Source organism: Protomyctophum parallelum, assembly GCF_964188405.1.
Source record: "Protomyctophum parallelum genome assembly, chromosome: 5".
In the NCBI taxonomy this organism is placed as follows: domain Eukaryota; kingdom Metazoa; phylum Chordata; class Actinopteri; order Myctophiformes; family Myctophidae; genus Protomyctophum; species Protomyctophum parallelum.
The window spans coordinates 52,385,295-52,408,590 of record NC_139702.1 but is presented as its reverse complement, the minus strand read 5'-3'; the positions used below and the strand labels follow the sequence as shown (position 1 = coordinate 52,408,590).

General features: G+C 41.0%; 3 protein-coding genes across 4 annotated transcripts in view; all 3 read right to left on the bottom strand.

Annotated features, from left to right (window-relative positions):
• Positions 1-1,168: 1,168 nt before the first annotated feature.
• On the bottom strand, positions 1,169-10,529 carry LOC310859575 (platelet endothelial cell adhesion molecule). The gene is made up of 13 exons (XM_083766193.1): positions 10,361-10,529; positions 10,240-10,266; positions 9,879-10,002; positions 8,996-9,171; positions 8,639-8,822; positions 7,308-7,414; positions 6,793-7,065; positions 5,904-6,209; positions 3,762-3,863; positions 3,622-3,649; positions 3,404-3,452; positions 2,358-2,423; positions 1,169-1,749 (listed from the first exon to the last, which is right to left on the bottom strand). The coding sequence occupies exons 1-13, from the start codon at positions 10,389-10,391 to the stop codon at positions 1,720-1,722; spliced, it is 1,503 nt and encodes a 500-aa protein (XP_083622319.1). The 5' UTR covers positions 10,392-10,529; the 3' UTR covers positions 1,169-1,719.
• Positions 10,530-11,702: 1,173 nt separating this feature from the next.
• On the bottom strand, positions 11,703-18,597 carry LOC310858583 (Fc receptor-like protein 5). Of its 2 annotated transcripts, XM_083764762.1 has the most exons (9): positions 18,424-18,597; positions 18,313-18,339; positions 17,502-17,786; positions 15,317-15,619; positions 14,701-14,973; positions 13,840-14,178; positions 12,724-12,876; positions 12,264-12,291; positions 11,703-11,796 (listed from the first exon to the last, which is right to left on the bottom strand). In XM_083764762.1, the coding sequence occupies exons 1-9, from the start codon at positions 18,461-18,463 to the stop codon at positions 11,715-11,717; spliced, it is 1,530 nt and encodes a 509-aa protein (XP_083620888.1). In that variant the 5' UTR covers positions 18,464-18,597; the 3' UTR covers positions 11,703-11,714. The 2 variants fall into 2 exon arrangements, with proteins under 2 accessions (XP_083620888.1, XP_083620887.1); XM_083764761.1 differs by lacking the exons at positions 18,313-18,339; positions 18,424-18,597 and having other exon boundaries at positions 17,502-17,938.
• Positions 18,598-19,108: 511 nt separating this feature from the next.
• The window catches only part of tmc8 (transmembrane channel-like 8), an 11,943-nt gene continuing 7,755 nt past the window's right edge, over positions 19,109-23,296 (bottom strand). The window contains 7 exon segments of the mRNA XM_083764530.1: positions 19,109-19,881; positions 20,189-20,267; positions 20,395-20,556; positions 21,213-21,343; positions 21,581-21,767; positions 22,070-22,167; positions 22,848-22,977. Coding sequence (XP_083620656.1) covers positions 19,783-19,881; positions 20,189-20,267; positions 20,395-20,556; positions 21,213-21,343; positions 21,581-21,767; positions 22,070-22,167; positions 22,848-22,977 — 886 coding nt within the window. The 3' untranslated portion in view covers positions 19,109-19,782.

The following is a 23,296-nucleotide window of genomic DNA, read 5'->3' as shown; positions in this document are numbered from 1 at the left end:
AAAAAAATTAATCTAATTAATCAGAGGCTTTGTAGTTAATTAATCTTGATTAATCGCATTTTAATCGCATATCATTATTTCACCCAAGAACTGTGAGAGCCATTTTTTCAAATGGATTTTGGTATACTAGTGCAGAGGTTTTCAACAGGTGGTCCGTGGACCACTGGTGGTCCGTGAAGGTAGGCTATTGTATGTGGTCCCTGACCATGCAAAACATGTGAAACAGAGTGCACTAAATGACCTGGTGATGTATGATGACACGTCAATGTTACACAAAAAAAGTACAAAAACATGCACATCCAACCCAAACTTGGGCAGGTGCCGAGCGGTGATAGTATATACGCTCAGAGACGCTCGCACACGGTGGGCTCCGATGCTGTGACAAGTGCCTTTATTTGCACAAATAGGTGACTGTAACTGTCAATGTTTACAATGTTTAATGTTTACATTTACTGGAAAGTTGGATGTCAGGAAATTCCACAGTTGACTTGTACGGGAAAGTGTATGCCCCTCACACTGTACGGGAAAGGAAAGGTACTATGTTTACCCAGGGTAACTGGACTAAGCTCAAGAAAGAACTTGTTTACGGCCCTGCTCATAGAACATTTCATGGTAGGGGTTCAAGATTGACTGGTTGAGTCACCATTATTAGGAATAGGAAATGTGCCCATATATAATATATATATAAAATACATAATGGCTGTTAAGGGGAACACAACAGTGGTCCCCAGGTTGATTCTCAGTCAGGGTGGTGGTCCCTGGTTCATAATCAGTTGAAAATCCCTGTACTAGTGAATCAATGAATAGTGAATACATAAGTTTAAGCAATAAAACATTGTTTTTGTAGTAATAGGGGTAATAATTATTTATTGAATAATTGCACACAACTGTGCTGTAATCCACGCTACCATCGGATAGCCTTTTAAATCCTATTTCCAATCCACGGGGACAAGCAAACTAGCAAAGTGATCTCAGCGGCTTCCCCCAGTCTGGTGAACTGTCTGCGGTGTCTGTCTGGTGGTGTTATTGTCTGAAGAGGACACGGACACTTGGTGCGCAGGTCCATCTGAAAACTGTCCAGTGACAACGTTCTGCGTTGAAAAAAATAGTGCGACAAAAAATGCGTTAATTTTTTTAATGCATTAATTATTCTGTAGTTAATCAATCGCAATTAATCGCAATTAGTCCCGGCCCTAGTATAGACATATACAAACACATTGGTGAAGAAATGTCCCCAAAAATCGACATGCTTCCCTTGATGTCATGTGGCAACCAAGTCTATGGACCTTTTACAAAAGCAAACAAAAATGTTTTTTTTTTAGGGCCGCTAGCCCCTCCTATATACAGCTTTTGTCCCCACACGTCTCTATATTTGCCATATTTGACAATGAAAGGAGAAATTAGGTCAAAAATCCGCCAAATATGATGTAAATCTTGTCCCCACACGTCTCATATTTGCCATTGACAATGAAAGAAGAAATTAGGTCAAATGTCCGGCAAATATGATGTAAATTTGTGGCAACACAAAGCGCCCCTCACTTCACACAAGTGTAATTTTTTTAATATCCCCTGACTATGTAGTGTCATCCTGATATCACACCACTGGGGAGGACAAAGTATGACTAGTGACTGTAGATTGTTGCAAGATTGTCAAAAGCTCTTGTCCATCTTCAACCGCTTATCCGGAATCGGGTCGCAGGGGCAACAGTTCCTTAGAAACTATTCATCTGGTTTGAAGATGATAGATCCCTACAGAGACAACAACACAAGAAAGATAGTTTACCGGTATTTGTTTAGTTGTTTATTTTAGATCCCCATTAGTCACTGCCTCAGTAGCCTGGGGTCCACCTATGTATTCTATGGCATAGGCAGCTCCATTAGTCACTGCCTCAGTAGCCTGGGGTCCACCTATGTATTCTATGGCATAGGCAGCTCCCCGCAGGATCCACCAGGAGAATGTAGACGCAGCTGCGCAACACGTCTGGGTTTCCGAGGCTATTGCCTCAGCAGAGACTATTCTTCCTGGGGTCAAATTACTAGATACTAGATAGTGAAACGAATTGAGTTTGATTGCTACTTTGAATAAATAAGTAGTTGGATGGACAGACAGACAGACAGACAGACAGACAGACAGACAGACAGACAGACAGACAGACAGACAGACAGACAGACAGACAGACAGACAGACAGACAGACAGGCAGGCAGGCAGGCAGGCAGGCAGGCAGACAGGCAGGCAGACAGGCAGCTTGATTGATTGATTGATTGATTGATTGATTGATTGATTGATTGATTGATTGATTGATTGATTGATTGATTGATTGATTGATTGATTGATTGATTGATTGATTGATCTTACCTGATAATTGTCATCTATTCTTGTGGCTTCAAACAGATCTGTATCGTCTCTGTACTCATCCACATCCTAATAAAGAAATTGGCTTTTCAATACACCATGTGTACAGTAGCCTAATAGTAGTAGTATAGTGTGTGTGTGTGTGTGTGTGTGTGTGTGTGTGTGTGTGTGTGTGTGTGTGTGTGTGTGTGTGTGTGTGTGTGTGTGTGTGCGTGTGTGTGTGTGTGTGTGTGTCTGCATGTGTGCGTGCGTGCATGCGTGCATGTGTGCGTGCGTATAAAAAAGTGATAATGGTATAAAGGTGCTCACATGGATCAAATGGGATCAAAGCATATTAAAAAAGAGAGACGATCCATGCGCTCAAAGTTAAAAAGAGGAAAGCCTTTATTTAATTTACTTCATCAGGGCGATGATGAAGAACAGTTAAGGTCTGCCTTTTAATTAAATAAAGGCTTTCCTCTTTTTAACTTTAAGTGCCCGGATCGTCTCTCTTTTTCTATTAAAATGTGTAACAAGTTTACATTTTAGGTAGATAGATAGATAGATAGATAGATAGATAGATAGATAGATAGATAGATAGATAGATAGATAGATAGATAGATAGATAGATAGATAGATAGATAGATAGATAGATAGATAGATAGATAGATAGATAGATAGATAGATAGATAGTGCCCAGCCCACATGGACTTATAGGACACACCATACAAATCATTGCTTCAATATTGCAAGTGTACAATAAAATAAATTCATCATATAATGGGCACTAAAACAAAAAATGAATTTCATTTTCAATTTCTATCAAATCACACACTAAACACACTCTGTCCTCCTCAGGAGTACCAATGAATCTACCTGTTTCTAAAGCTAATGGTAAGGTCCCAGAATGCAGCTGTGCACAAAAGGATCTCTGACTTTTGGATACATTTTGTGTAACATAAGGTTCAGGGCCATAAATATTTTTAAGCATTTAAACCTATCCACTTGCCCACAGACAAAAAGGTGCATCAGAAAAAAAGAGGAATATTGTTATGACAATACAGACTCACCACTAGTTCATCCTCAGAAAAGAACATGTTCTCCATTTCCCCATCCCATCTGACAGAGAAGAACACAATTGATAACAATGTCACATATGGTAATACTGTAAAAATAGAGTGTTAATTTAACTCTGAAAGTGTACAAATAGATAAATGAACACATGAAGGATTTTACTGTGTTGTGGCCAAGAAACACGACAGAAATGTAGCCATGGGATTTAACTTACAGCAATTTCTCTCCGGAGAGATTTCGCGCTGAAAGACAAAACAGCATTGTAAGTGGTATAAGGTTTTTGAGACATGCAACAGTAACAGAAAGAGAGTGAATGGATACATAATTTGACACATAATAAATAAATTAACTTACTGTAGACAACGTTAACACAACAACATGTTGAGACCAAGGCCACTAGAAAGATGAAACAGCTAAAGACCACGACTACCACAGAGACAGGTAGACGGTTGAGCACTATATGGAGGGAGGAAGAAGAAGAGGAGCAGAGAAGAGAAGGAGGAAGACGATAAATAAGAGGAGAGAGAAGATAAAACCAAAGAAAAATGACATATTGTAATATTATATCTTGGTATATGAACCTTGATAAAAGTGTCATAATCTTCAACACATTTTGCACAAACTTGTCCATGAATACATGGGTACATCTCTCACTCTGCAATGTGCTCTTTCTTATCTTATCTTTGACCTTGACCTAGCATCAGTACCTACCAATTATAAAATGATTACATTGTGCTGAGTACAACTCCATGCAAAACTGTTGCTGCCCAATTTCAGTTCAAACTAGAAAAAGTGCCCTTCTGGGCACAGGTCTCCACCAGGAGGATAGGAATGTAGGACATTGCAGCTTGCCTTCATCTGGTGGTTGGGTAGCAGGGCAACACAAATAAACGAGTGCATGACGCGACTTGGCTTGTTGTAGCGCCACCATCAGGCTGTTGAAAACTGTCAAGTGGCATTTCTTCCTCAGCCTAGTGGGAATATGCGTGCACAGTTTCATCGCAATCGGACGCTGCGTTGAGGAGTTGTGGCGATTTGTACAAAGCGGGCTACTCCTGAAAACTGTAGGAGCCAATCGTGGCCAATCAGGATGGAATATGAGAAATCAAACAAACCTGTCTTGATCACATGACTATGGAGATCATGTGTACCGATTTGCGTGAAATTTGGATACAATCTGAAGGAGTAATAATAGAAAATGTGTTTTACATATGTCGGCCTCCTGGTGGCGCTATAAAGAGCAGATGTGAAAAATTCCAGGCAAAGGTCTTTCCTTGGCCTCTAGGGAGTTGGCATACAAAGTTATCCACAGATCCGTGCAGTTAGAGGTAAAACACTTTTCGGCCAGTTATAGCGCCACCTTGAGGTTGAGTTGAAATTGTTCATGTGGCATTTCGTCCTCGGCCTAGTGGGAATGTGGGTGCACAATTTCACGGAAATCACGCGATGTTGTGTTGCATGTGTTGCATGATTTGCAGCATTTTGTTTGAAACTGAGCACTCCTGTGAACTTTGGAAGCCAATCTTAACCAATCAGGATGGAGTCTGAGAAATCTGAAAGACCGGTTTCGTTGAATGGCTCTAGAGAGACTGTGTACCAATTTGCGTGATGTTTGGACAAAATCTGTAGGTGTACTGTGCAAAAACTTGTTTTGCACAAAGCGGCCTCCTGGTGGCGCTATAACAGGCCGTTCTGGGCCCAGGCCGTAGCGTAACGGTCTGGGCACCGGACTGGTAATCCAGTCGCAGTGTGCCGCGGGTTCGACTCCCGGACCCGACACAGCCTTTACTGCATGTCATCCCCCCATCTCTCTCCCGTTTCCTGTCAGCCTACTGTCTGTCCCTTCAAAAATCAATAAAAGGCGTAAGCCGCAAAAAAAAACAAAAAAAAAACAGGCTGTTCTGGAAAGTTTGGGGCAGAGGTTCATCGTTGGCATCCAGGGAGTGTGTGTGCAAAATTTGGCATCGACCGGGTTAACAGTGGCCGAGATTAGCTGCTCACGGACACACAGACGGACGGACACACGGACGGACGGACACACGGACGGACGGACGGAGTGCAAAACTTCGGCCTGGTGGAGACAATAATAAAATACAATACAGTGAAAATAAAATGAAAAGCATTGATAAACTTAACATTGAGCTGTAACAATATCTTAACTGCAGTAGTTTAAATCTTTTAACATATTATATTATCCAGTGTATATCCAGTCATTCCAGTGTAACAAACATGTATTCCAGATTCTGTAATATACAATTGCATTCACCTTTAATTCCACATGACTGTTGATGGCGCTAATTTTCACTGTTGATTTGTAGTACATAAAATACCACCAGTAATATAACTATTCTGAAAATGTTACTGGATTTCAGGATAATTCTATGTTAATTGTGACTCAACTTATATTTAGTAGTTTTACAAATTACAATTCCTTTTAATAAAATGCCACAATTCACATCCTGGGTTCAACAATACTATAAAATATATTATTATTACCTTCTTTATCAATATACAGCTTCTCGCTCCTTATTGTGGCGGTATTATCAAAGCTGTGTGACACTTCACAGTGGTACGTTCCTGCACTATCCTTTCTCAATGCCAGGAAGAGAATGGATCGCTCTGGAGGTTGGTGGTCCACCCTGTAGAAGGTTCCTTGTCCCTCCAGGAGAGATCCATTGAGGAACCATTGGTACTGCAGGTGGGTTCCCTTGGCTACCTTGCAGTACAACCTCAGTCCGTTTATTATAAAGTTTTCTCCAACATCATAGTCATAATGCATCAGCACAGGACCATTTACTGACACTGTTAGGAGGAAATTATATTTTGATTACATTGAATGTAATTGAAAATAGAGCAAATATCAACATAAATAAGACATACCTAATTACAATACACTTTAAAACAAACCCGTGTGTATCAGATTCATCGTCGTACATTATCATACATCATCTCATTCCAGCCAATCAATGTTTGTGTTAGGGAATTTGTCATCATGACGTAAAATAGACACTATTTGCTCAGACCCTATGACATAAAATCCTCCATTCATTGTCAATGGGAATTTAATGTTTGTGTTTATAGGACAAAGTTTGTGGACACACACCAAAAGCTAGACATAGGAGGGGCTAGCTCCCCTCAATAAAAACTTAAATGCATAAAGTGAGTGGCAAATCTAGTTGCAAAGTGAGTTTAACGCCATTTAGTGCAATCAGATAGGACTTTTCTATTTGGATGTATGGGCTGTCAAAGCCAGAAAGTAGTTTTTTGCCACTCAGTAGGCGTTCCCACATAATGCCTACATAGGGTATGATAACACGCACATACGCTCTATAAAATAATGATACAGTAACAGATTTTATTAATACAGAAACAAAAGTCTACATACCGACTTCCAGGTCTAACCATTGACTTCTGGTCAGGTTTGCGCCATTATTTGCCTGGCATTGCAGAATGCCCATGTGCCTGTCCAAAATCACAGGAACTGGGAACGTAGTGATTCGATCCATTACTGTGTCACTGCTGATGAGTTCCGTCCTGTTGTAGAGCGAAAAGGTGATTGGCGGAGTCCCTCGGGTTGACTGACAGGTGACCATGGCTGAGATGTTGAGTGATTGATGTTTGACCACAGTGAAGGAGATTTCAGGTTCTGATACTAACTCTGCAGGTAAGCAAGCAGATGATAGAGTTAATGGTGAGCTGATGAAATGGCTCAAGTTTTGGCACCAAAGTGGGTATATTTCAACCAATGACATCACACAAAAAGTTCAGCATAATTTACCTTAAAGTGTTCATTATACAAATCGTGTTACAATTTGTTGACAAAATGATATAATGAACACTTTAAGCAAATGCACTTCAGGTCACAGTTTTGTAATAAAAAGAGTCAAGTTTGGATCTGACCTTTGACAGTGATGATGACTTCACTGCTGTTTGAGTTGTAGTCCTGTGTCTCACTGAACCGATTTGAAGCCATACACATATAGGATCCACTGTCTCTAGGAGTGCTCCTGAGATGTACAGCATTACAGGAACATTACCATAATAAAACAAATATTTTTAATGCGACCACAGGTCGCAGATTACTATGAAAACCTGCAAATCAGTCCATCATCACAAGGTGTGATGGACTGACGGCCATATATGGTGGCGTGACGTGTCACGAGGCAGCGACACGCCACCATATATGGCCGTCAGTCCATCACGCCTTGTGACACGCTCCATATATGGCAGTCTCCATATATGAAGATCACAACACTGACCTCATCAAACCCTGGATAGCCATACATGGAGAAGACTGGATCATCACCTAGATCTGCAAATATGGAGCCAGCCAGCAACTCTACATCTGACCTCAAACCTAAAAACCTGTAGATCTCCATATATGGAGCTGACCTGTTCAGACATTTCATATGCTGATCCTACCCCACCCGTTCTTCCTCTTCGATTTCTCCCTTTTGACTGATACCTCTCCATTCAAACTCTAGACGGGCCCGCCACAACGTTATTAGTACAGCTGCGCCCGGCAGCTGGCGAAAACTATAGTTCTCAATCTCAACAGGCCGAAGATTAAGGCCCTGCCCTTCCTGGGCCCTCATCAGACAGTCAGACCCTTTACACTCAAGACACTGCCCCCGCTGCCACCCTTTGATCTCCATATGGAGCTGACCTGTTCTGACATTCCATGGCCAAACCTCATCAAACACTATACACTCAAGACCCACACTTAGATCACCATATATGGAGCTCAGCTGACCTGTTCTGACATTCCATAATCCATATGATCTGTACACTCAAGACACGCTCCATATATGGCCAGTACAGAATTCACGTCTGTACGTCTGTAATCCATGTAACTCGAGAACCGTTCGCCCCACCGACTTCAAATTTGACACATGCGCGGCATCGAGTTGGTCGGACCCAGGGTTGTCCGATACCGCCCCCAAAAGGCCTCTGCCTGGGCCCTGTCCCGTATACTGTATGCCTGTTCTGACATCATTCTGACGTTTGCATAGACTCCATATTTGCGCATCCCTGACAAAGAACTCCATATATGGGCATAAAAGGGACACAGACGTAATATCTATAGGTTGGGCATGCATTTCCAACTTGCATCGTTCCAAGTAGGCCAGTGCCCAACGGGCAACGCTGTAGAGGCTCTAACGGGCACCGCTCTAGTAAATAACACATGGATGGAATGGAAGGATTGTACCTCCCACAGAACATCCACTGACCTGTATATGTAGAGCAAGTCCAGGTGTGGTTTGTGGCGTTGAGTCATTGGGACCGGCCGTCCATTGACCAACCAGCTGTAGGAGATGTAGTTTCCTGCGGTGATGCAGCGCAGAATCAGAGTCTTCCCCTCAAAGAACTCCGCTGAGCCTGACTGGATCACAAGCTCCGACACCTTCACTGGCTCTGTGGAGTATTTGGTATTGTATATATTTTTTTTGTGGTACCATTTTGTCTGGTTGCTTGGCTTTACTTCAACACTTTGCTACATTGTTTTAAAATTTCATATTCCATTTATGGAAAACCCATGACTTAAATCAAGTCTACAATCATAATAAACGACATTGGCTGACACTTACCGAAAACCTTAAAGTAGTGTCCGTTGCTGACCGTAGACTCAATTAAAGAATCGTTTTGGACAGTAGCCCTACAGAACATGTGCCCGTCATGGGCTGTATTGACAATCAGGAGGAAGGTTGCATTCTGTCCATCTATGGACGTGTATTCACCCAAAGGCTTGGATTGGTCTTCCTCCCTGGAGAATATGGACATTAATAATTATAATCTTTATTGTCCCGCATGATATTCGTCCGTTCAAACACCCACATCAAAAACAACACATAGCCCATAACACCAAGACAATACAAAACCCCACTGTATACAGAACCATCCAATCAGCAGGGCATTTTGTTTAATGCCGCGATGAATGAGGGAACAAAACTCCTACTAAAACAGACCATTGGAATATGGATTTTGATTTGATTTGCAAGTATTAAAGGAGTAGTTCACCCCAAAAATTATGACATAATTTGATGACCAGCGGAGTCTCCAGTAGGACTCCTATTGACCAGCCACCCTGTCATTAAATTGTTGGCTCAGGAATTCGACAAAAACAAAAAAACTCTCAATCAAGGCTTGTGTGTAATGAATAGGAAATACCGGTAAGTCAATATTTTGGGTGAACTACTCCTTCAAATAAGCCCATATGGGAACATCTAGCAAAGAAAAAGAAAAAGCAGATACAGTAGATGCTTTTATCTGAAGTTCCTTCTTGAAACAGAACATAATAGTACATGGCCCACAAGAGAATCCAAATCTCAACCCTGACAGTATTACCGGTAGTATGTCCATATGACCATATATTTGAAAACCCTGTTCTAGCATGACTGTCCATGACTGCTGCTCACACGTTGATACATGCTTAGCCTTTTCCACTAAGATTTCAGTTCAAACTACACCTACTTGTACAGCTCCAGCAGAATGGGTTCATCCTCGTACTCCTGTACCTCACAATGGAACTCTACAATATCACCACTCATGGCTATATCAGGACCAAATATAGTTGGAACACTCAGAGATGAGGCACCTAGAAAAAACAATGCAGACTTACTGGAAATCTCTCTCTTTCTTTCTTTCTTTCTTTCTCTCTCTCTCTCTCTCTCTCTCTCTCACACACACACACACACACACACACACACACACACACACACACACACACACACACACACACACACACACACACACACACACACACACACACACACACACTGCAGAGGACATCAACTGCACATGTATGCTACAGTATGTAGCATACATAACTTACTGGTCTCCTTGTTGCTGCAGCCCAGGCCTAACAAGAGGGGAAAATGTAAAAAGTTTTAAAATATAACATAAAACTGTTAGCTTGTAATTTACTTTAGCTATTTCCAAAGATAATATCTTACCCAGGATGACCAAAATTATACGAAAGGACATTCTCTAAGCTTATCCAAATAGTCCTGCCCAGAAGAGCATTGAAAAAATATAATCTTCCTTAATGAGACACATAGATTTGGCATAAAAAAATTATAATTAACGATGGTAGTCTGGACTCTGTAGGCATGGCAGTTTTGAATGGTAGGACAAACTATGAGGGTAAAACGGTTGATGCTGACGCACAGAGACATGCACTTTAAAACGTGCAAATGACTGATAGTGTTGGCCTACTGTTAGACCACCCCATCATAGACCCTCCCACGTTCTTCAGCTTAATGCAGTCAATTTGACTACAGTCAACGTTTTTATGTTTCTAAAATATATTCTAATATGGAACACATTCAATTAAAACCAATGAGAAAATTAAGATTACATTTTTTATTTATACATAACACAAAAGCAAAATTTACAAAATTAAAATTTAACTAAAAGATCTTAAAATAAAGGACGGTGTCGAAAGTAACTGAGTAACACTTTTAAATGTAAGCTTTTTTTCCCCCTTTTATATCCACAGTATAATAGAGAGACTGGAAAACTAAAGAGCAGAGAGAGAGAGGAAGTTCTCAAGTTGGAATGGACATCATTCAGTCAGATATCTCAGTACTCAGTAGGTATTTAAAAGGACTTGAAAGTCCTTTTATTGTCACTTAACTGTCATCTGGGGAGTGCAGGGTTCCCCCCTAAATCATGTGGGGACTGGGGGTCCCGACACACAGGTTGGGAGCTACTGCTCTACTCTACTCTACTACAGCACTGGTTCTCAAAGTGAAGGGGGTGAAGGTGGTTCCAGAGGGTACCCAGCAAAATTAGTTAATACAACAAGATCACCATGCTTCTTGATGTGACATGTGAGCTTGTAGTTCTGACTTTTTGAACACATTTGATTATTATTATTACACAAATATTCTCATATGGAGGTCCCTGGCCACATTCATTTGGGTGTCCTTATTTGAGAACCACTGTTTTGGCTCAATTTATTTTGGATAAGCCCCTTGAGTTGCAGCCCTTGTTTTCAAAGGGGTCCTCAAAAACGAGATATTGATGGTGAGACGAGATAAGAGCAGGAGGGGAGGGATGTCTGTGTTCCACAGCTCAAGATGATGACATCACATCATACAGTGATGTCTATATGGTCTGAAACAGGAAAATAGAGAGAGCAGAGCAGTCATTTATTTGTTCTTGTACAGAGAATCAAATAATTACCGGTAGTTCAGACTGTAGCAAAAATGGCCAAAGTGTGCCTGTTGGTGTTGGTGTCATGAACATGAACCCTGCCCAAAGGTTGAGAACCACTGTCGTACTGTACCTGCATGGTTGTGCATATTAGTGTCCATGCTGGAGCGGCCTGCATGTTTCCTGCACAGACCTGGAAGTGACGTCAGACAGAGGAGATGAGGCTTCTGAGCTGCATGGGAAAGAAGAGAGACGTGGGTCGTCAAACCACTGTCACATATCATAATAATATAGCTGATATACAGTATCGTTGCAGGGTCCGGGTTCAATTTGCTATAGGGGGGGGAGAAACCTATGCCTCTGCTTTTAATATCACCCTCCCGCTCTGGTCATTCATTCATTAAAAATGTGTATCACCGGTGGGGATATGTTTTTATCTCTGCTTCTTTTCAGAATTAATTAAATGCTGTTCCTTTTGGGAAATGTAGACTGTCTGATATGTTTGATATTTATGTTTGATAATAATAGAAACAATTTAATTAACCACATTAACCCTAGCGATCCCTATTTTGGCCACATTTGCTCAAACTTCTTCTATAAACATCTTCCCATATATTGAAAACAATTGACTATTTTATTTTATTTATTTTCTTTCTTTTTTAACTCATTTGCATACCCCATTTAGAAGACAGAGCTTACTTTGTGGCTGCATTCATGGCACCATTAGCTGTGAAAAAGGTAGGTACAGAAATAAGAATTTAAATTTAAACATTTAAAATGACATTGTCACGAACTGAGGCACACAGTCACACAAAAACATGTAAAGATCCATCATTTTCTGTACTTTTACTTCTACTCCACTAAAACACATAGGCATTTGATAACTATTTGATAACTTGAGTTACTAGTTACTTTGTAGATTTTTATTATGATAACAAAATGTGCATTAACCACATTTCAGCCAAAGCTTGTAGATCTGCTATTTTCAAAAGATTTGTATACCTAAATACATTTGAAAACTTGTGAAATGGGACATTCTGCGTAATTAATATGTTGTACTTTTAATACTACATTGCGGTAACGACACTTTTACTTAGCCTAAGTAAAAACAAAAGGAAAAAAAGCATGAGTAATCTTACCACCAATGCACAAAACATACCTTTCTTGTGGTCAAACATCCTCATCACAAAGGCAACGGCCACTGCTAGAGTCAACAGCAGGAAGCAGCAGAAGGCTATAGCGAAGACCTCTATGGGTGTCATGGTACCCACTGTATGAGACAATGCACAGCTTGGTGAACGCTGTGTGCCCACTTTGAAAGAAAAGAAAATTACAAAAATGTATAATCTGTCATCAATCTCTCTCAACAATGTGTGACGTCAGAAATGTAAACATTTTGTGCCTGAGTTGTAATCAATATTTCTCTGCATTAACAGAGAAATATGACATAACTAATGTCAGATTAGCTTGACATTTACAAGTGTGTTAACCATGTTGGAACAGACCTAGTAAACCTAGAAATCTACCAATCTGGCCATTCTTTCTCAATTTTCATTTACTTGTACATTTTAACTAACTATACTATGAGACTAATTAACAAACGAAATAAATTGTTGGATTCGCTTGAAATGGGAGACTTATTTATTTATTTATCTTTAATAACAGAAGACCCTATACAATAAATGGCAATTGAAATGCAGCAGGTGAACAGGGATAATATAATATAATATAATATAATATAATATAATATAATATAATATAATATAATATAATATAATATAATATAATATAATATAATATAATATGGGCATTCGTCATTGCCCCATTGCCCCAAGCTTAGTTAGTCAAGGGTAAGTGTGCCTGCCGGCCGGGTGATCGTTTCTTCATCACAATTATTCACAAAGACAACGAGGAAAATCGAAAGATAATCTACGATAGTGTGGGGAGGGAGTTGGCTCAGAACTGGCGTGCCTCACCTTTCCTGGTACTGAATGCAGACATTCTGTGAACTTGTGTCTTCCCAGCTACCAAACCATCTACCAAACCATCACCCGAGTTTTGTCCTTTTGTCACAGTGCCAGTGGGACATTTGCTGTACCGATTGATGATGTATAATGTATAATATATTCCCTAGGGAAGATATGGCAGCTAGAGCGCAAGTTTATCGTGTGTGTGTGTGTGTGTTTACATTTCAGACAGACAGTTAAACCTTTATAGTTGAATGGAAAACCTAGCCAAAAGCTCTCATCGGAAACCATAGCGCTGCCCATCTCACCAGTCACGTTGATGAGCACTGGCTCGCTTTCCACCCAGGGGGAAGAGTTGTCGTAGCTGTCTCTCGCCCTGCAGCGATAATACCCAGAGTTCTCTGGGCCCCACTGAAGGAGGATGAGTGTTCGGCCATGGTCATGGAAGGTGTAGTGAGGTGCGGAGGGTGGGTGGAGACGAGGGAGTGTGTTGTGGGTCTCGGTGGGGAGAAGAGAATTGTTCAAGAGCCACGAGAAGGACGGGAAGGTTCCTCTGCTCAGGTGACAGTGCAGCATGATGGTAGACATTTCTGAATCAGCTCTGTAGAGTTGCTCCACCTCCACCTTAGCATGGCCACTCACTGGGGCTGGAGGATGGAAGGAAGAGACTGAGAGACAGAGAGAGATGACACACAGACACCCTAGTGCGCACATGTTTGTCTATTCAGTGTTCTTCTTCTATAGTGTGCAGACTTTACATGTTTTTATTCTAGTGTGCCAATTGCAGACTTCACTAAGTGTTTTTATCATTGCTATTGGAGCCTTTTCTAGTGTGCATATATTTTGTGAGCGTCCATAGCTGAATGGTTAGAGAGCCTCCTATAGGGAAGCCAAAGATCCTAGGTTTGATTGCAGACTTCAGTAATGTGTCGAAGTGTCTCTGAGCAAGACATTTAACCCCTAACTGCTCCCTGAGCACTACAACTAACGGCTGCTCACTGCTCCTACAGTAGTTATAGGATGGTTAAAATGCAGAAGACAAAGTTCACAAATTTCTAAAACACTATAATATCTATAGTGTTTTTTGGTCCAGCACCTATTATTCGTCATTGGATAATACATGCATGTTTCTACATTATCTTTGTTAGAACACACACACACATTCGTACCGACTTCCAAAGTGAGAGTTTTGCTCATTGACTGCTGCACCTCGCTCTTCAACCTGCACTGGGCCGTGCCAAAGTCTCTTCCGGGTACCATAGCAACAGGGAACGAGGCGACCAGGGGCCCGGTCGCTTCAACGGAGCCCTCTTCTCTGTTGTCCAGCAAAAACTGAAAGGTCACGGGGGGGCTCCCCTTCGAAGACCAGCAGGTAACGTTGCCATGGTAATCGAAACCCTCCTTGGAGATAGAGAAAGCGATCCTGGGTGTCGAGAAGTACACTATGGGAAGGGAGGAAGGGGGAGGTGAACCTGTTGTACCTGTGCCATGTCAGCACGTGCTATAAGGTCATGTGGTTCAAAATGATCCTATACAAATGTCATCAAGACAAAGGTGCCCTATGCAAAGGCAAACAGTAACTTTTGTGCTTTAAAGATCATACGTCATGATAAAGAAGGTACACAGTAAAAATCCTGTTCATTTAACTCTGAGAGTGTACAGAATATTTGTTTAAATGTGTACACTCTCAGAGTTACAAATGTATACATTAACACTGAGGATGTTACTGTGTAGGTTTCACATCAACAAAAAAGGTTACTCTAATGTCAATTTGTCATCCTTTACCTTTGACTATCACTTGGACCACATCACTACTGGAGAATCTACTGGCACCCCCCACCATAGTCAGTGTTTTTGCCATGCAGGAATAATTCCCAGCATGCCTTTGGGTCACCCTCTCCACCAGAAGCTTGTTTCCTGCTGGACGGAGCCAAAGTGGGGTTGATGATGTCAGCTCCTGCCTGTTGTAGAACCAGGTGTATGACAGGTGGGATCCCCTGGTGACATCACAGCTGAGGAGGAGCCGTGACCCCTCAAACAGGATGGGCGGGGAAGGGTCAGAGGTGACTCTGGTTCCTGAGACGGGAGCTGAAAAAGGGGAGTTTCTTAGACTAAATAACTAATAACAACTGACTTACTGTCCAATGAAATGTTAGGATATTTGTGTAAAAACGATAGAGGATGGAGACCACTGTATAATGCAAAATAATTGTTTGAATGACTCCAAACAGCAATTTCTTGGCTTAAAATCTTACAGACTACTCAGAAACGCGTCTTGCTCAGTCTGCCTGAGGATGAATTGTTTGTTCTTTTGCCAAAACAAAAGTTGTAAAAACAAAACAAAAAACATGTGCTGTTTGAAGGTGTCAAAACGAAAGGCTCATGGAGAGTAACTCGCCCACACAATCGATCCAATCAAGCCTGAGTGATCCATTGGCCACGCACAGGTGTTGGAGGCTATATAAGTAGACCTGTCCTGTACTCATTGTCTCCACCAGGCCGAAGGCATGTGGGGAGAGTATGTTTTGCACTTTGTCCGTCCGTGTGTCCGTCCGTCCGTGTGTGTGTCCGTCCGTGTGTCCGTGAACAGCTAATCTCGGCCACCGTTAACCCGGTCGATGCCAAATTTTGCACACACACTCCCTGGATGCCAACGATGAACCTCTGCCCCAAACTTTCCAGAACGGCCTGTTATAGCGCCACCAGGAGGCCGCTTTGTGCAAAACAAGTTTTTTCACAGTACACCTACAGATTTTGTCCAAACATCACGCAAATTAGTACACAGTCTCTCTAGAGCCATTCAACGAAACGGGTCTTTCAGATTTCTCAGACTCCATCCTGATTGGTTAAGATTGGCTTCCAAAGTTCACAGGAGTGCTCAGTTTCAAACAAAATGCTGCAAATCATGAACACATCGCGTGATTTCCGTGAAATTGTGCACGCACATTCCCACTAGGCCGAGGACGAAATGCCACATGAACAATTTCAACTCAGCCTCAAGGTGGCGCTATAACTGGCCGAAAAGTGTTTTTACCTCTAACTGCACGGATCTGTGGATAACCTGGTGGAGACCTGTGCCCAGAAGGGCACCTTTTCTAGTTCCCTCATGTCCTCAGCCAACCTGCTGCCTCCTCACTTTCCACCTCCTATAACACTATAACCACCATTCTCTACTTTTCCGCTTGTGTGCCCAAAGTCCCAAAAGACACTTTGATGTATACGCTTTGGCTTTGCTGTGGACCGTCAACTGATTGTCCATTGCCATCATCATGGACTCACTGCACTGCTGCTTTGTGTCGAATGTTTGCTCCTGTTTATTTGTGTATTACAAGATGACTGGCAGTTATTTATGTTATTTTCCTTTGGTTTATTGGAGCAAGAATGTGGACTAATTAGTTGGTGTTTAATTTTGGCCAGCTTAAAAAAACTGTGCATATGTTTGAAATATAATGTTTATATGTACAGAATGTATATATATTCGATATATATGTGTGTATTATATTTATGCATATGTATTTGATATATACCGGTGTATATATAACTGAACTTGATGCTTTAACTATATCCATTCGGCCTACATTATTATTGATTTCTTATTTATATCAATTATTCCATGATATGAATATGATTTATTATTAGATTGAACAAACTGTGATTTATGATTTGTTTATTATATTAATTATTATTGACACGGATGTATTTCTTTCATGTGCAGCACACACACACACACAAACGGAAAACAGAATCCTCTGCCTCTGCCTTTTCTATGGTCAGTCTGGCCGGTCGGTGGCCTTGCCTGTTCCCCACATTGTCAGTCACAAACCTGAACTATCCTATGGACATTATTTCAGAAGGCATTCAAACTAATTATTTTGCATTGCACTGTACATGCAGTGGTCTCTCTCCTCTTTAGTTTTTGCATTAGAAACCCTAGAACTCTTGCTATCTAGCTCCTATATATATTACTCACTTACTACCATCAGTCTGATGCTGTTGCTCACTGCTGTGCCCTGCTTTGTCATCGCATTGCAGTGGTATGACCCATCCGTCCCCATGGCAACCTTCAAGAAGAACGTTGCCTTTTGGTCACTTTGGAGACCATTCATTGTAGCGACCAGGTGATCCGTGTCCTTCACCAGCTGGTAGGTGATTGGTGTAGAGGAGTCATGTGACATACATTGGAATGCCACTTTCGAGCCCAGGTAGGCCATCTCTGGGCCAGTCAGCACTGTGTGTGGAGAAAGCGATCCACCTGCTAACAGAGAGTAGACACAGTAGCCGAATGACCTAAGCTTAAAAAATAAATAAACCCGCTTAGGGAACTCAAGAGTGATATTTATCCTCAGCGATTGGGGAAAAGGGCAGTTTATTTTTTTCATCTTTAATGATGATGACAGAGGAAACCATGCAAACAGTATTGCAGTAGTGCTATTGTTCCTTTTATGCTCCAACCCAAGAACATAAAGTCAAAATTGTTTTTTGTAGAAGATGCTGTGATAACTGGATGGATAGGAGTCATTGAGTTTTGTTCAAATGTATAATTTGTTTTCAACTGTCTGCAGGCTAGACAAAATGTTGAACTTTTACAAAACTTCCACTGTTTGTGGAGCATAACAATGTTATGGACAGACTAATGAGGTCACACAATGTATCAACATACAGTATGCAATGCCATCACAATACATATACAGTACAGTACAGTGTAGTAAAATATAGTATTTGACTATTAGTGTAGTAACACAAAAAGAAAGATAGATTACTCAGTGGTTTGATAAACTTACTTATCTGGGGGACAAAACTTGCCAAAACTGTAAAAGAAAAAGACAAATATAAATATTTTTTTCTTCATAATTATTAGTTAAAATGTCTTCTTCAACAATCTTTTAACTCACCCAAAACTGGCAAGAGATAAAGTGCCTCTAGATTCGTCATTCCAGTGGTCTATCAATGTTGGCCATGTTTTTGTTAACTAGGTTGAGTGTGTGTGTGTGCACGTGCGTGCGCGCCTGTGAGTGTGTATGTACGTGTGTGCCTGCATGGACACACACACACACACACACACACACACACACACACACACACACACACACACTTGTGTGTAAGAAATAGGCGTGTTGCACATTCTGTATGCTACAGAGAGATAACTGCATGTGCTGTACGTTTGCCGTAACTTGCATAACGATCTATGAAGTTCAGTTACATTTCAACTCCGCAAGGTACAAATACAACAAAAGCCACAAAAGTGTATTGCTTACCACCTTTGTGAAATTAAATTATTATACAGACTTTGGATCATGAAAACGCATAATGGAGTCATTTATACATTATTCATGTCATGTTTCAGTGTTTGAGCATTATACTGTACTACTGTATACTGTACATCCTTCAACGGAAAGCTGAGTAGCCTTTGATTTATCTCTCCCCAGACAGGATGTAAGGAGTGTTGTTAGGCGAGAGTGGTGGAAAAAGTACTACATTGCTTTACTTCCATACTAACTATCAATACTGAGATGTAGAAACACTGTTACAAGTAAAGGTTTAGCAATCCAAATTTACTTGAGCAAAAGTACAGAACTATTGGCATCAAAACAGTGCTTGAGTAAATGAACTAGTTAAAGTACTTTCCACCACTGGATGAGATGATGATGATCATGATGTTGATTTTTATATATGATTTTGATATACTGGAGATTTTCTTCACAGGAGGGCTGGGGCTTCTGGGTGCAAACTCTACTCAGAATCCTCTAGCCATCTAGCCATGGCTTATGTGTCTGACACAGGAAATTGTGTACGTTCTGTTCACTCTGGTATTTCCTATAAAGCTACTTAGGGTTTTCTTAAGAATGGGTGTGAGCTAACAGACTGATAGACCAGGGATATCCATCACACATGAAACTCTGCAATGGCCAGATGTGTTGTTGTGTTCCAGCACAAATAATTTACATTTTAAAACTGGTAAAGTTCCCATTCAGTCTTAATGTTATTATGGGGAATATTGTACATTTTGTGTGTTTCATGTTACTGTATTCCTTATTGCTGCTGTTGTCCCGGACAGCTATAGGTCTTCTTTGTGAAAAAAGGAGTTCAACACAGCTTTATGGACTCAAAGATCTGTTGTTTTGCCTTCCTGTATGGATGGGTGTTGAGAGTAGAATAAATCTCTGTTCCTTCCTTTGGTGAAATACACATTTCCATCTTGAATCTTTTTGCTGTATGGAGAGGGGTCTTCCTCCTCGGTTAAAATGGCTGTCCTACTCAGTGTCTGCATAGATAGTTTTTGGGGTCTTCCTCGGTTGTCTGAGCAGTGTGGTGTCGTGTTGTTTCACCAGGAAACGCTTGTCTGAACTGGCCTGTGTAGAGAATGACGTGCATGTTTAGGAAAACGATGAGCAGTTCAAACATTTCAATGTGTAATATTGAATGAGTCCCCCAGAGGTCTACTATATACTAAACCACTCCCTTTTCACTCTACATCAAAATGTCTTTCCCGAAAATAAAATAAAATAAAATAGCTCACAGCGATTAGCAATGTAACGAGTTGTGAGCTCGTAGATCAGCTTTTTTCACCGAATGTTTGCCCCATGTTGATGTTTGCACATCATACATACAGCTGCACTGCATGCACCATACACACAAACGGATAATGTCTTACAGTACCATTACTAACATGTCCTTCAGTCGGTCTATTGTCTTCTGATTGGCTTGTGCCCTCGAGACATAGGAAGTCAGAATCACTCTGAGAAAGGAAAATAAGGAAACAAGATAATTCATGTGGGTTTTTGTCTAATTGAAACACTGAGAGAGACAAAGACATCGAGAGAGAGAGAGAGAGTGAGGAACTGACAGTCACAGACAGAACTCACATCTCAGCCAGGATGAGTGCCATGGCGAAAGCCTCCGAGTACAGGTACCGCAGGACATTCTGGGCAGGGCGAGGTAAGCTGTCCACACAAACCCCTGTCACATTATACGCACTGGACCCGCCCCCAAATGGTCCACGACCACAAGTAGATGACAGAGAAAACCTCAGGAGGAAGAGATTAAAACAGGGAGAAATTAGACTTTTTATTGCACCTGCAATGACAATAAAGGAATTTAACTGAAACATGACATTTTCAGGACACAATATCAAATATCAAGGGAAGGCACACATTGTCTGGAGTTCTGTCAGAACATCTCACAAACCAATATTACTTCCAAACTTTTAGGCTGAGAAACACTGGCCTAGAACAAAAGGGGGACAAATGGGTAGGCTTATCATCAAAAGGTTGCTGGTTTCTGTGTCTATTATAAAATCAGACCCGTCTGAAGTGAGTGTTGCTGTACTGTACTGTACTGTACTGTACTGTACTGTACTGTACTGTACTGTACTGTACTGTACTGTACTGTACTGTACTGTACTGTACTGTACAAGCCCTCCTCCCTGGCCTGTGTGTGTGTGTGTGTGTGTGTGTGTGTGTGTGTGTGTGTGTGTGTGTGTGAGGCACTTGGTGGTGAACAAACGCTATAACGCTATTTCTGTGGATTTTTCAATGGAGTGGCTGCACCACTCAAAAACAGTGTTCCACTGGGAGTGGTGGAGTGTGTGTTGTATTTCAACATGAACGTGAATTCACATCAAGGACATTGAATACAGTTTCATGAGCAGACACAGTGGGTGAATGTTCCATCCGTTTCTTACTGGCGGAGGGCAAATCCCAGAGAGGCAGCGGCCAGGGTGAGGCCCAACAGTAACATGAAGTGGAACAGGACGGAGGAACTGGAGGCTCGGAACACTTTCTGCTTTGGAACACAGCACCGCAGAACACAGAACTGTGGTGGAGCGAATGAGACACGAGCACATGGAAACAGAGGTGCGGGAACAACACGAAAGAAAAGTAGAGAGAGATTGAAGGAGAGAGTTAGAGAATGAGTTACAATTTACAAATGTATACAGACAAAGTGGAATATCTACTGTTTATATAGAGAACATACAGAGATAGAGAGAGAGAGAGAGAGAGAGAGAGAGAGAGAGAGAGAGATGAAAACTATTAACATCAATCAACCAACCTTCTTCATGTAGAATGTAGCCGCCAGTTTGACTGTACCAAAAAATGGCAAGAGGGGGCAGTAGTACACACCAACCCATAAAAGTGTCTGATTCGACACCTGGTTCAGGACATTGTGGGTGATCGGGAAGTAATTTTTGCTTGCCAGCTGTCCCAGACAGGATTCAGGGTACCTCTTCTGCAACATCCTATGTGAAAGAGTAATGAAAAGTAGCTTGGGACAATGAATAAATATAAATAATAATTAGTACAGTTAGCCTTGTAGGGACATTTATATCGCAATCGTGTAAGTTTGGGTCCTCTCCTGTCAAAACATATACTTTTTTTAAATTGATTGATAATGAATTTGATCATCTTTGTGGACACAAATATACACACAAAATGACAAAATGACAACAGCCTGGAGTTTGAAACGACATTTCATTACAGGAAGATCAACGCAGATAAGATAAGGAGACTATGTGGTTGATTTGTTTTTTTTCAAACTTACATCCTTGGCAGATTCACAAGGAAGGTCTCGCAGAAACAGGTCAAGAAGTCAAACACCATGAATTTGTAGATCTCTTTACCAAACTGGTTCTCCGGGCACTATAGGCACACACAAAACTCCATTTATATTGCAAATTACGTACAAACAAAAAATTTCTTCACACCAGTGTACAGCACTTGTTCCCAAACACTGGGTCGGGACCCATTTGTGGGTCGCGGACACATTTTTATGGCTCCCCTTATTATTTTGTTTCCTATATTTTGTTTTTCATTATTATTATTTCAAAACATTTCCAAAAAAGTGTAAAATGATATTAAAAACGAATTCAATAATTCAATGATTTCAGTAATTCCATGAAGAAATAAAAGAAAACTCCTCAAATGTTTAATTAGTAGTGAAAATAGCCTATCTACAAGCGCACAACACAGCGTTGTGAGCTTATAGATCTTCTATTTTCACTAGTTTGGGTCACAGGCTAAAACATTTGGGAACCACTGGTGTACAGTATGCTGTATTATACAATATTCAAAAACAAAGTAAATTCCCTGCACACAAAACTTTTATATACACATTTTGGGACAAAATGTAATATGCGTGTGCATGCGCACAGCGCCACACACGCATATGTAAACAGTAAAAACACACATGGAAATCTACCAAGAGTATATAAGAAAACCAGAACATTTTAAATATATTTAGCGCCTAATTATCAACACTATACAGTTTTGAGTGTTTTGTTTTGTTGTCATGTTTTGTTGTTCAATCCAGTTTAACTGACCTTCTGTTCTAGACAGGTGGAGAACAGGGAGAACATATAGATGCCCAGAGAAGCCAGCTTCAAGAAGATACTCCTGGAAACAAAGACATGGTGACTCGCTAACCTAATGTTTGCAATATAGCAGCATGGCCTATTGACCAGTGTTGATTTTGTCGACTAAAACTAAGACTAAAATGTTCGTCGACTATACTTTTTTCCACTGAAGGAAACTAAATGGAAACTAAGCTACCTATGATGACTAAAACTAAGACTAAATATACTGACTAAATCAACTGTAGATTTAGTCAACTAAAATCCTATGATATTGTGGCAGAGTCTCCTGACTTCTACATAGAACTACATAGAAAATCTCTGGTAGAATTTGAGGAAGACAGTTGCAAAACGCAAACCCAAGAACATCAGCGAAGGCCATATTTCCCACGAGAAACACACTAAGAGGTACATTGCTA

Coding starts and splice junctions, on each gene's coding strand:
- LOC310859575 (XM_083766193.1), bottom strand. CDS start 10,391: ATGTCCTTTCGTATAATTTTGGTCATCCTGG. Junction 7,066..7,307: donor AGTCATCATCACTGTCAAAG/GTCAGATCCAAA, acceptor GCTTACCTGCAG/AGTTAGTATCAGAACCTGAA. Junction 3,864..5,903: donor GCTGTATATTGATAAAGAAG/GTAATAATAATA, acceptor CCCTCCATATAG/TGCTCAACCGTCTACCTGTC.
- LOC310858583 (XM_083764761.1), bottom strand. CDS start 17,910: ATGAAAAAAATAAACTGCCCTTTTCCCCAATCGCTGAGGATAAATATC. Junction 12,877..13,839: donor AGTGCTCATCAACGTGACTG/GTGAGATGGGCA, acceptor TTTCTTTCAAAG/TGGGCACACAGCGTTCACCA. Junction 12,292..12,723: donor GATGTTTGACCACAAGAAAG/GTATGTTTTGTG, acceptor CCTTTTTCACAG/CTAATGGTGCCATGAATGCA.